The 13,100-nt window shown below is 42.4% G+C and overlaps 1 protein-coding gene across 2 annotated transcripts in view; it reads left to right on the top strand.

The window, feature by feature from the left end:
• The window catches only part of LOC121305249 (adenylate cyclase type 2-like), a 33,918-nt gene extending 24,088 nt beyond the window's left edge, over positions 1 to 9,830 (top strand). For both annotated transcript variants that reach the window (XM_041236804.1, XM_041236803.1), the window contains 10 exons: positions 1,457 to 1,594; positions 2,237 to 2,290; positions 4,335 to 4,513; positions 5,567 to 5,651; positions 5,799 to 5,957; positions 6,629 to 6,775; positions 6,951 to 7,052; positions 7,452 to 7,566; positions 8,466 to 8,590; positions 9,367 to 9,830. In XM_041236804.1, the coding sequence (XP_041092738.1) occupies positions 1,457 to 1,594; positions 2,237 to 2,290; positions 4,335 to 4,513; positions 5,567 to 5,651; positions 5,799 to 5,957; positions 6,629 to 6,775; positions 6,951 to 7,052; positions 7,452 to 7,566; positions 8,466 to 8,590; positions 9,367 to 9,513 (1,251 nt within the window). In that variant the 3' untranslated portion in view covers positions 9,514 to 9,830. The remainder of the gene's footprint in view (positions 1 to 1,456; positions 1,595 to 2,236; positions 2,291 to 4,334; positions 4,514 to 5,566; positions 5,652 to 5,798; positions 5,958 to 6,628; positions 6,776 to 6,950; positions 7,053 to 7,451; positions 7,567 to 8,465; positions 8,591 to 9,366) is intronic.
• Positions 9,831 to 13,100: the final 3,270 nt, after the last annotated feature.

Below are 13,100 nucleotides of genomic sequence, written 5' to 3'. Positions count from 1 at the left end.
GTGATGCAGTGCGTGAAAGAAGCAGACAGAGATAACTAAACCAGTTTTAGAAATGTTTTATTTTGTATTTCCAGGTCAGGCGACCAAACAATGGTTCCCTGGCAGTACTCGTCAATGTGTACAGCACAGGGTCTATAATAAGAACAGACAATATCCGTCCCACAATAGTAGAAACGTGGTCACCAGTCCTGGGTGCGTGCAGTAGTGCTTGTGGTGGGTGAGACAGGTTTATATTTGTGACAATGGTGCAGTCTTGTCCGGTTTAGTGCTGGCCCTTGGCGACAGCTCCAGAACTGTGTTAGCTGTGTAGTAACATACAAGACAATTACAAACAAACAAAAGACAACACTCACGATTTCAGGTTTTGATACACTTTTACTGCCCTTCTGGTTCTTACTCACTACAAACCAATGCAAAGGAATAGATTACGATTCTCTGTCCCTTCTTATATGCTGTCAGGCATGACCCCTTGGTAAACGAATGCAGCTGCCTTTACAATCTGCGGCTGCTTCGACATTTCCCTTCCAGGTAAATACGTTCTTGCAATGGAGTCTTGCTTTCTTCCAGACTGACCGACTTCCCGACCCGGGGAAAGAACTGTTAGGCCAGCCCGTCCAAAGAACCCTGTTCCCGCTGCTTAGTGCCCTCATAGGTCAGGAGGGAGATTTACAACCAAGATTCATTGTATTTCTGTCACAGGGATGTACAGTGGATATAAAAGCACAGAAAAGTGTAATAAAGCACAGTGAAAGCATGATAAAGAACAGGGAAGCATTGTAAAGCACACAGTGGTAATGCAGATTAAATAACAATCCATTATAAACGTTGGTAAATGCATAGTACAGTCAGCACTGCTTTATCGGGACGCCTCTGGAGATGTAAAAATATCCAGAATAAGTGGCTGTGCCAATTAAACGAGGCGTTTAAAGGGCTTTAGGCACACTTATATTCATAATTTACGACATGCACAAGAGAGAAGTATTTTTACAGTTTTTTTTTCTAAATGACAAGAAAAATCATGAAATCATGTCACATTATAAATAAATGTTAAATGCATTATTTGAAATACAAGTTGTTTGTTTATTTATTCCAGAAACAAAATGAATTACTGTTTTTTTTATTTCTAAATGAAAAAATAATTAAATCACATCTTATCCTGTGACACGCCAACTTTCTGTGCCACAGCAGCGTAATCACTTAATCACTGCACTGCGCTACGCAAAAAAGCGATCTCCATTAATCATTTGAAAATACTGTACCCCAATTAAACTAAGTGATATCCCAATTAAATGGCATCAGTAGCATTGGAAGAACCGTCTCCCAGAGTTCTGTCCCATTTAAGCAAAAATCTCGATTATCAGTGTCCCGAATGCAGAGCCATGGCGAAAGCATGGGGGAAAACTGCAATATAGCAGGGTGAGTGTGAGTTTCTTCCTTTCTTTCTTTCTTTCTTTAGAGATGGACACAGAAAGGTCCCAAATTTGTCCAGTGGATTCCTTCCATCTCTGCAGCTGTAATCAAGCAGCCTCTCGTCCGAGTTCCTGTCCAAGTTATTACGATCTTACTGATCCTAATCATGGCTTTATTCAACTTTGTAAGTATCAACAAACACTTCCCGTTACGAGCTAACTGAAAGTGATTATATCGAGCAAAACAATTCCATACATCTTACCTGGCCTGCACTTCCATCAGCCGCACACCTGGCAAATGTGCAGCTTTGAAAGAAATCGTATAACATTTTCATTTGAAATCATCTTGTACTATACTAGGTGAAAAAAGCCATGCTTGTAGTTAGTGTTGCACTTCCTTGGTCCCCCTTTGATCTTTCCTCTCAATAACCAATCAGATGCTTTCCCTCCTGACTGACATGCTTTCAGCCAGTGACCCAGAAGACACTGCTGAGGTGACCTAGGAAGTGCTAGCGTAACAGATATCCTGAGAACTTTCTTTAAGCTAAAGCAGAACTAGATTCCGTGTATCAAGAAAGACTGTAGCTTGTGGAACTGCAAATCAGGTCAGGATTGTAGGGCACTGTCTGAGTGTCTGTCTATCAGTCTGTCTGTCTGCAGCTTTAATGAAACTAAACTCTGGAAGAATGTAGTAAACTAATGCAGATACCTAGAAGGAATTATATTGTAGTGGCAAATTTAACAGGATTGTGAGACTGTTTATTTATTTCATTTAGCTTTCATTCTTTCTTGTTGTATTTCTTTGTTATAAATACTTTTTTTTCTAGTTTTTTCTGCCAGAGCCTGTTTCAACAAACACAAACCATCTGTACACTGTGCCAGTGAGTATCCTTCCTTCAAATGAACAGAAAGACGCTAGCTTTGAATCAGACTTACTTACTTTTTTTTTTAAACTTGGCAAATCAACATTTACTGACACGTAAAATCTGCATTTCTAATGAATACATCAGTGAATTTAATTTTTATTTTTTTTTTACACTTGGCGATTCAACATTTACCTAACAGATAAATCTGAAAAGCATTAGCGTTCAGCAAGTTAAATCTGAAAAAATACGTCTGGGTTTTTATTTTGTCAGCTAAATCTGAAGCTAAATGAACCCATTGAAGCATTTGATTTGGCATTGTCTGCTGCAGAGCTGCCCTTACACTCCGAGAGCCAATGTCTCCGCTCCCTGCCTCCTCTGCACACTACACTGCCAAAAATACATTTAAGAATGTGTTTGTTAACATGTGTGCATGAAGCAAAATCAGAACTTTTTTTGGTTAAATCAAGGAGAAAAAAAAAAACACAATTTACATTAAATCCAGGAAGCACACTGTAAAATGTTAGTGCTTTATTTTCACACCTGTCTCCCCATACATGAAAGTTTCACTGACACACTTGCCACTGAAAAACACAATTTCTACAGTGATTGTCAACGGCTCATTTGAAAAGTAAGAACTTGGACTAATTAGCTGCCATTTATGTATTTATCTAACATTTTCTATCCTTTAAAAAAAATGAAAGCCTCTAGTCTTAGTCTAGCCTGCTCCTCTATCCTCTCTGTTAGAAGCTGACAGCCCTATCTCACACCGTCTCTCCTCAGTATTATCTCTACTGCAGTCTGAGATCACTAGACTAGCCTGCTCCTCTATCCTCTCTGTTAGAAGCTGACAGTCCGCTCTCACACTGTCTCTCCTCCCCAGTCTGAGATCACTAGACCACCCCCCCACACACACACTGTTAGAAGCTGACAGTCCGCTCTCACACCGTCTCTCCTCAGTATTACTCTCTAACTGCAGTTTAACATTACTATACTAGCCTGCTCCTCTACCCTCGCTGTTAGCAGCTTGACAGTCCGCTCTCACACCGTCTCTCCTCAGTATTATCTCTACTGCAGTCTGAGATCACTAGACTAGCCTGCTCCTCTATCCTCTCTGTTAGAAGCTGACAGTCCGCTCTCACACCGTCTCTCCTCAGTATTATCTCTACTGCAGTCTGAGATCACTAGACTAGCCTGCTCCTCTATCCTCTCTGTTAGAAGCTGACAGTCCGCTCTCACACCGTCTCTCCTCAGTATTATCTCTACTGCAGTCTGAGATCACTAGACTAGCCTGCTCCTCTATCCTCTCTGTTAGAAGCTGACAGTCCGCTCTCACACCGTCTCTCCTCAGTATTATCTCTACTGCAGTCTGAGATCACTAGACTAGCCTGCTCCTCTATCCTCTCTGTTAGAAGCTGACAGTCCGCTCTCACACCGTCTCTCCTCAGTATTATCTCTACTGCAGTCTGAGATCACTAGACTAGCCTGCTCCTCTATCCTCTCTGTTAGAAGCTGACAGTCCGCTCTCACACCGTCTCTCCTCAGTATTATCTCTACTGCAGTCTGTCTCTCCTCAGTATTATCTCTACTGCAGTCTGAGATCACTAGACTAGCCTGCTCCTCTATCCTCTCTGTTAGAAGCTGACAGTCCGCTCTCACACCGTCTCTCCTCAGTATTATCTCTACTGCAGTCTGAGATCACTAGACTAGCCTGCTCCTCTATCCTCTCTGTTAGAAGCTGACAGCCCGCTCTCACACTGTCTCTCCTCAGTATTATCTCTACTGCAGTCTGAGATCACTAGACTAGCCTGCTCCTCTATCCTCTCTGTTAGAAGCTGACAGCCCTATCTCACACTGTCTCTCCTCAGTATTATCTCTACTGCAGTCTGAGATCACTAGACTAGCCTGCTCCTCTATCCTCTCTGTTAGAAGCTGACAGTCCGCTCTCACACCGTCTCTCCTCAGTATTATCTCTACTGCAGTCTGAGATCACTAGACTAGCCTGCTCCTCTATCCTCTCTGTTAGAAGCTGACAGTCCGCTCTCACACCGTCTCTCCTCAGTATTATCTCTACTGCAGTCTGCTCAGTATGCTGAGCTGCTTCATCTTCCTGCGCATGAACTTTGAACTCAAGCTGGCCCTGCTGACCCTTGCCCTGGTGGTCTATGAGGTCATCTTCCTGTACAGCTATGACTATCGATCAGACCACTACGTGTCCAAGCTGTATACAAACTCCAGCAGGTAAGCAACTGAAGAGAGCAGCCAGACTAATCAATGAATCCCAGGGCTTGAAGGAATAAACTATGGAGATATGAATCTATTTAGAAGAAAGGAAGCATTAAGTCTTTTAAAGGAGTTGACAAATGCCAGCCAGTACTTAAGCACAGATACCAGGACCAGAAGACACAAGGTTGGAAATGAAGTGGACTTAGAACAGAGGGAAAGAGACGCTTCTTTACACAGAGAGTGGTGAGGGGAGGGAAAGGGTTACCAAGGGTTACCTAGCTGTGTCGTTGATGCTGAGTCACTGGATCCTTTGAGACCCAACTTGAGTTTGGAGATCAGTCATCTGCTAGGAACTGGACGAGCACTGATGGCCTCCTGTCATTCAAAAATCAATGTGTGCAAATGAGCGTGCACAATACCAATGGCTGTGTTAGTAAGTAATGGATTCCAGTATTAAAAAATGGCACAACCGTAGCTTAACATTTATCGTTAGATGCAACAAATGCAGCATGTAGTTATAAACATAAATCAGATAGTGATCGGTTACCTAATGTTCTGGGAGAAGCTCAGGTACAGAGATAGTCTGTCATCAGGAGAGGATTCAGGCAGCTTATCTCACTAATGAGTGCCTGTCTTATATATCTTACCTAACTGTGTGTGTGTGAAATTGAACTTTGTGGACTCTGCTTCCACTCTGTTTTCCAAACAGTATCTAAACACTATCAATTTCTTGCCGCGTGTTATAATGTTGTTCCAGACACAGAACGTACACAAGGTCAAGGTGTACTCCAGTTTATCAATTCCTTGTTCCCGTGTCCTGGGCTGGTTGAGTTGGAAACAACCTCCCACAGCTGCTGACCTTCCAGCTTTGCTGAGCCACCTGTTGATTTCAAGTGTGCGTCACAATATTTGTTTACCCTTCATTGACCCCTACAGTACAATACTAAATGAAAGTGTCCCAGCTCTGTATGTGGTAACTGAGATGATGTTAGAGTCCTGTTGGGGGTGATTCAGTGTTGCAGCTCCCTCTGTTCTGTACTGACCTGTGTCTTGCCTCCCTCTCTGCAGGCCAGGGGTGTTGAAAGAGCCCAAAGTCATGGCTGGAATCTGGCTCTTTGTGTTTTTCTTCACAGTCCTGGTTCTCGCCAGACAGGTAAGCTCATTCAAAGTGGAGTGGAATTGAATTGAAAGTGAATTGAACTGGACGTGAGTTGCATTTAAAATGCATTCTGTTCCATCTGGATTGAACTGAAATTGGAGTCCAGCAGAATGATCAGCATGTCAATGTGTCGCCTCTCAGGATGAGTTTTACTCCCGGCTGGACTTCCTGTGGAAGAGGAAGTTTGTTCAGGAGCGCGAGGAGATCGAGACGATGGAGAATCTGAACCAAGTTCTTCTGGAGAACGTGTTGCCGGCCCACGTAGCCACACAGTTCATCGGACAGAACCGACGCAATGAGGTGAGACATTTAAAAAATATAAAAAATATCCTTCAAGAAGCTGCTTGATGAGATTCTGGGATCAATAAGCTACTAACAACCAAACGAGCAAGATGGGCCGAATGGCCTCCTCTCGTTTGCAAACTTTGCTATGTTCTTATGTTCTAACATGGAAGAGACCATTCCACTAGGGGTCTCTCTGTGTCTTCCAATTCAATAGCAAACATTTCGATTGGAAACCATTGAAAAACATTTTTACTTAGAACATGTGTCATTGAATTGAAGTTTAAGTTAATATGAGTAAGTTCACATGCATATGAAAATATGCACAGTATTCTGAACAATAATATAATTTATACGTATTAAATTTTTTCTATTAAAAAGTTATTTGATTTGTTTCATTAGATTTTGTCATATCTCAGCATTTCAATATCTCTCACACGCATTGCAAATTTCTGTGTGATTACACATGTATACAGAGTTTCTGATTGAGTGATTGGATGAGCTACCTATAATATCACAAGATCTACCCAATTAACAAACAAACAGGAGAAGAAACAGTCCCTTCCAGTATCTGTCACACACACACATTACACTGATGAAGGCAGTGGCTGTTTGTTTGCTGATTTTAATAGCTTCTTCTAGCAATGCAGATACTGCGTTTTGTTGTTTAATTTCTCTCCCTCACACAGGATCTGTACAGCCAGTCGTACGAGTGTGTCTGTGTGATGTTCGCCTCCATTCCTGATTTCAAAGTGTTTTACTCAGAAAGTGATGTGAATCGCGAAGGACTGGAGTGCCTCAGACTTCTCAATGAAATAATTTCAGACTTTGACGAGGTAACCCATTTATAGCCCTTTATTTATTTTTCTTTCTAATTGCAACCGTTGTGTAGTAAACCAGGATGAGATTATATTGCAGTGTCAGACAGGATTGGGGGTCACTGTAGCTTGTCATTTTGTATGTAGTTATTTGTAATGATAAATGTATATGTCTTATTTTTTGTGCCTGCAGCTGCTATCAAAGCCAAAATTCAGTGGAGTTGAGAAGATTAAAACTATCTGCAGCACATACATGGCAGCGACTGGACTGAATACTGTGTCTGGAAATAGTGAGGTATTTTACAATCAATGTTTGCAATTGCTTTACTAAAACACTGTACAAATAAAATGATTGCCTCCCCTATGTACCAGTCATGGTATTTAGAGTTACACCAAGAGAACTACACCAAGAGAACTACACTAAGAGAGTAACAGGGTGTCAGATCACTAGATGGCGCTGAATATTCTATAAATCCACTACAGATATCTATGGCAGGCAATTGAACAGAACAGCAGCTCCTGAACTCAGTCAAAGCAACACAGTCAGATCAACAAGACATTTGAGTAATTGCAATAGGAAGCACTCAGAATGATTGCAAACATAGAACAATCAGTAAATAATAATAATTGTTTTTTATGAGCCACTTCCTGCTGGTTTTCATTCATTTTGTAATATTTCTGTTTCCCCCTTCAGGACACTGATCGTAGTTACGCCCACATTGGTATAATGGTAGAATTTGCAATCACTTTGATGGGCAAACTAGATTATATCAACAAGCACTCCTTCAACGACTTCAAACTGAGAATAGGTAAGAAATCCGCCACTGGCACCCCATTGTAGCTGCCCTATACTTGAGCTACCATTGTCATGTAGTGTAATCTAGAACCATTATTGCATTGCCATTGTAGTGCCACTGTCTGCCTGCATTGCCATTGAAGATCATTGAGAGTATAGTCAACACACTGCAGTCCCATTCTACCAGCCTCACCCCATTGTAGCTGCCCTATACTTGAGCTACCATTGTCATGTAATGTAATCTAGAACCATTATTGCATTGCCAGTGTTGTGCCACTGTCTGTTCGGAATATCTTTTCAAAAATTAATATTTGGAATTCTTTAATTTTGAATTAGCTGTAAAGCGAGAATATTCAAGATAACCATAAGAGAAAGGAGACACTCTTCTGTACAGTAGAATGGGTGCTATTGAATTCAGACCTCTCCTTTTGATTCAGTCGTTTCTCAATTCTGTTATATGAACACATACATTTCAAGCAGTGTTTGTTCAAATATTCCAGCAGTAGGTTTGGCCAGTACACAAAAAGAACATAAGAAAGTGTGTGTTTGCTGTGTGTTTCATGTGTGTTTCATGTATGTATATGTGTGTTTCATGTTTGTTTCATGCATGTGTCCTGTGTGTTTCATGCATGTGTCCTGTGTGTTTCATGTATGTGTCCTGTGTGTTTCATGTATGTGTCCTGTGTGTTTCATGTATGTGTCCTGTGTGTTTCATGTATGTGTCCTGTGTGTTTCATGCATGTGTCCTGTGTGTTTCATGCATGTGTCCTGTGTGTTTCATGTATGTGTCCTGTGTGTTTCATGTGTCCTGTGTGTTTCATGCATGTGTCCTGTGTGTTTCATGTATGTGTCCTGTGTGTTTCATGCATGTGTCCTGTGTGTTTCATGCATGTGTCCTGTGTCTTCCCGCAGGTATTAACCATGGGCCAGTGATAGCTGGGGTGATAGGAGCGCAGAAGCCCCAGTATGATATCTGGGGGAACTCTGTGAATGTTGCCAGTCGAATGGACAGCACTGGAGTTCTGGGGAAAATACAGGTGACTATGAAAGATGCTGTGGGTGGATTTAACAAGATTTCCGAACGATGGGAGGCCATTCGGCCCATCAGTGCTCGTCTGGTTCCTAGAAGTGGATTGAAGCTGATTGATCTCAAAACTTTGTCAGGTCTTAAAGTGATTTGCAGCTGACAAAATAATTCCATGAATCTGACCCCTGTTGCACTTCAATTAGCAACATTGGTCTCAAATGTGCAGTTTTGAAAGAACTTGTATTTTCATTTTTAAAAACTTGTTTGCAGGCCTTGCTTTCAGGTAGTCTTGTACTTTCTAGGTCACCCCAGTAGTTTTCTGGGTCACTGGCTGAAAGCTTGTCAGTCAACAGAGGAAGCAGCCGATTGGTTAATGACAAGAAAGAAGCTGTCGAAGGAGTGGGGATAATATCACCCTCCAAGTGACCAAGGAAGTACAACGCTAACTAAAAGCATGACTTGCAAACATTATCTGTCCTCCTATAAGACTGCCCCCTTGATATAAGAAATGAATCAGTAAGAAAAAATACCACATAGAACACGCCAGTGAACTTAGAGCAGACACCTGCAGGGCTGGCCTTTGTCCTCCAGGGGGCGGTAGCTCAATGACGTCCGTTGTTGAGCTTGTGGGTGTAGAGCCGATCGGCTTGGGGATTGGAGGACTGCTGACCTTCAGTTCTCCTGAGCTGTTGTGCGGAGTTGCTGCGGACAGTGGAGAAGCAGTATGTAATGGGCAGCTCCCTAATGGATAAGGATGGGATTTGAATATCTTGTCTTCATTCGCAGGTTACAGAAGAGACTGCTGACATCCTGCAATCTCTGGGATACTCGTGTTCCCTGCGAGGAGTGATTCAAGTGAAGGGCAAGGGGGACCTGCAAACATACTTCGTAGAGACAGACGCTGGCAAAACAGCAATTCAGTTACCCTTATAGACTTTGCAATCTAGTCTCTTACCTTTAATTTACAGTAGCAGCATTATAACTGCCCATACCCACCCCCGTTAAACGTGCACAACTGTATCCTATGATTCTCTCAGTAAAGGTCCATTACAGGCGGAGAGCAGAAGATATTAACCATTTCACTGCCTCGTTGTTTGAACACATCTTTTTCACATTTCCATTTTACTCAATGTTAAAACCGCATGTTCAACAGACCTCTTGATTATGCCACCAGGAATGCTTTGTTTTTGTTCACAGGAACCAGTTAGCCATGTGGTAATGGTGCCCTCTATGGGCTTTCGCAGTGATTAGGAAACTTAATAAGCCAAGAACGTCACTAATAACCAACACGTTGGTTGTGTGTGTGTGTGTGTCTCTCTCTCTCTCTCTCTCTCTCTCTCTCTCTCTCTCTCTCTCTCTCTCTCTCTCTCTCTATCTCTATATATATATATATATATATATATATATAGCTGGAGTACATTCACAGCACAAAATTGGAGGCATTAGGACCCTGGGGTTAAGGAATCTATACTCCATCTTGATGAAGGAACTGATGGAACCAGCAGCCATATTGCTAAAGGCCTTAATGAGTTTATAGTTTAATTGATTGGGTAATGAAGGGCACCTGTGAGACTTAAATAAAACAAGCACATGGAAGAAGAATGGGGGAGGGGAGAACAAAGAGAAGAGATCAAACGCTGAGGTAACAAAGGACTTTAAAACTGAATGGATAGTTTGTTTCAGGGTAAGCAGAATTAGCCTGCCCCTGTTTAGTTTGGACGGAAAAATAACTGTTTGGTTTAGGAGCCAAGAAAGGGTTAGGTTTTGTTGGTTTATTTTATTTTTGTTTCAAAAATAAATACAACCCATGGAGGGTAACTGTACTACTGTTGTCATTGTTTGTTACTTAAACACACCTGGTAGTGTGTGGAAGACTATACTGTACAGTCATAGAGTGCAACCAGAAGCAAGAATTCCTCACATATGGTACCAGAAGTGGGGCTCTTGCGGTAACCACTGTTATAAATAAAATTAACAAAAATAGAAGAAATCCTTCATGAAGTCTTAAATGCTACTGCAGTACAGCTGCAAGCCAATGCTGCCCTGCAGGAAAACAGCAGACTCATGGCTAACTAAGTGCCGAAAGATTGTCAAGAGTGGAGAGCTCTGTTTAGTGAGTTTAGCACAACGGCGACAGTGGGAGAACCGGGTAACACTGGTCAACCCCCAATCCGCGCCAGCTACTTCCTGCAAAAGATGACCCCGAATGATGATGATGAAGCTTGCTTGCGTTTGAGAGGACAGCAGAGAGAGAATACTGGCCGAAGGAGCAGTGGGAAGGCATTGTGGCCCCATTTCTGAGTGGGGAAGCCCAAAAAGCTTACTTCAACTTTGACCCTGTTGCTACGGCTGACTATTCACTTTTGAAGCCGGAAATCCTTGCAAGAGGGCACAAAGATTTCATGGCTGGGGGTATGAGTAGGGCAAACAACCCAATTCGCAGTTATTTGACCTTATTCACTTAGCTCGGAGGTGGCTGAGACCCGAGGACCATGGCTCAGCCAACATTGTAAAACTTCTGGTGTTGGACCATTTTTTTAAGGAAGTGGGTGGACCAAGGGGAGCCCCAAAACAGCAATTAACTGCCAGGGACCTTGTGTGGCCCCAACCACCCAAGTCAACACGGAAACCCTGGAGCCCTGGAAATACAGATAAGATGGAAAGGGGGCAGGGGAATACTGACGAGCGGTCGGAGGCCGTGAAGGGACCTTGGGGGAGGGGATTTAAGCCCTTTGAGGAGGGTTGGGCTAAAATGAAGTTTAATTCTAAGGAAGTACAATGTTTTGATTGGCATGGCTGAGGACATATAGCCTGAAATTGCCCTAAGAATGAAACAGAGTTTATGGAATGTCACCTGGTCAGTACGGTTAGCAATTTGTTTACTGTCTCTTCCAAGAAAGAAGAATATATAATACCTGTAAATATAGAGGGTAAAGATACAATGGTGTTATTACATCCCTGCTGTGGACAAAGTTTAATTTCTGCATTAAACTTGCATGACTTGTGGGGGAAGGCTCTGAGGTCAGAATAATATGCATTCATGGGGAAACCTAACCAGCTGCCAGAGTCACAATGAAACTTGGTTCCAGAGAATTCACCCTCAAAATGGGGGTCTTACCGAGGCTACCATACCCCGTAATTGTAGGGCAGGATTACCATGATTTTGAAAACCTATTGCAGGCCAGGGAGGTTTTGATCTCTGAGGAAGAGCAGTCTGGGCCTTCTGGGGTACAGAAATTGCCATTGTCAGAATTATTTCTGTTTGAACTGGAAATACTAGGGGAACCTGGGAAAAGACCAGGGGGAAGTGGACTGATAAATTGCCCCCATTTCCCAGGAGTAAAACAGGCACCAGTAAATAAAAAAAAATCCAGAGACTGAGAGTAACCTGGAGGTAGATTAGGAGGAGTTACAACTATCTCCCCTAACTTTTAAGAAAGAGCAAATCAGTGATAATAATCTCCAGTATGCATTTAACCAGGTGGTAGATACTGAGGAGGGTTATTGGGAAAATTGGGACAGGCAAAGGGGGCCTCACTTCATTGTTATACCGGGTTATTGAGACTGAAGAGGGAGAATGGCTAGAACAGTTAGTGGTACCTGGACCCTTTAAGAAAACCATTCTTCGTTTAGCCCATAGTCATTTGCTTGGGGGCTACTTGGCGGTGCATAAAACTAGGAAGAAAATGCTGAGGAGGTTTTATTGGCCTGGAGTTTATAAAGAGGTAGATCAGTTCTATATTGCCTATCTGAATTGTCAATTGGTGTTGGGGTAGAAGCCCAAACAGGTTCCACTAATTCCATTGCGGGCGATAGAGGTTCCATTTGCACAGATAGCAATAGACATAGTTCATAGAAAAATCCAAAAACTGTTACCAATATATGTTAGTAATTCTAAATTATGCCACCAGGTACCCTGAGGTTGTGCCATTGCACAAGTCTTGCGTGGGCCTACCAAAGGAAGTCATTACTGATCAGGGAACTCTCTTTATGTCTGTAGTATTCAAACAGCTGTGCAAACTGTTAGACATAAAGGGTATTAACACTTCAATATACCACCCCCAAACAGACAACTTATCAAGACTCTCAAACACATGTTAAGGAAAGTAATACATGAGGACGGGAAGGACTGGGATAGTCTCCTGCCGTACTTGATGTTCGTCATTAGAGAGGTTCCACAGGCTTCACCTGGGTTTTCGCCTTTTGAGCTCCTTTATGACAAACAACCAAGGGGTGTTTTACATATAGTGCGGGAAGTCTTGGAGGAAAAGCCCATTGTAGGTGAAAATGTGATTTGATTACATTCTAACAATGAGAAACAAAATTCAAAATACAGTTTCTGAAAACTTAATAAAAGCTCAAGAAAGCCAAAAGAAAGAATGTAGGCGCCCGCACAAGGGAGTTTGCAGTGGGAGACGAGGTTATTGTCCTGTTACCATCCCACTTACACAAGTTTTTGTGGCAAGGGCCCTACCAGATAGTTGAAAAAGTGAATGAAGTACAAAGTCTTTCAGCCAAGG

This window comes from Polyodon spathula, chromosome 42, assembly GCF_017654505.1.
Source record: "Polyodon spathula isolate WHYD16114869_AA chromosome 42, ASM1765450v1, whole genome shotgun sequence".
Lineage (NCBI taxonomy): Eukaryota > Metazoa > Chordata > Actinopteri > Acipenseriformes > Polyodontidae > Polyodon > Polyodon spathula.
This window is presented reverse-complemented; position numbering and strand designations above follow the sequence as displayed.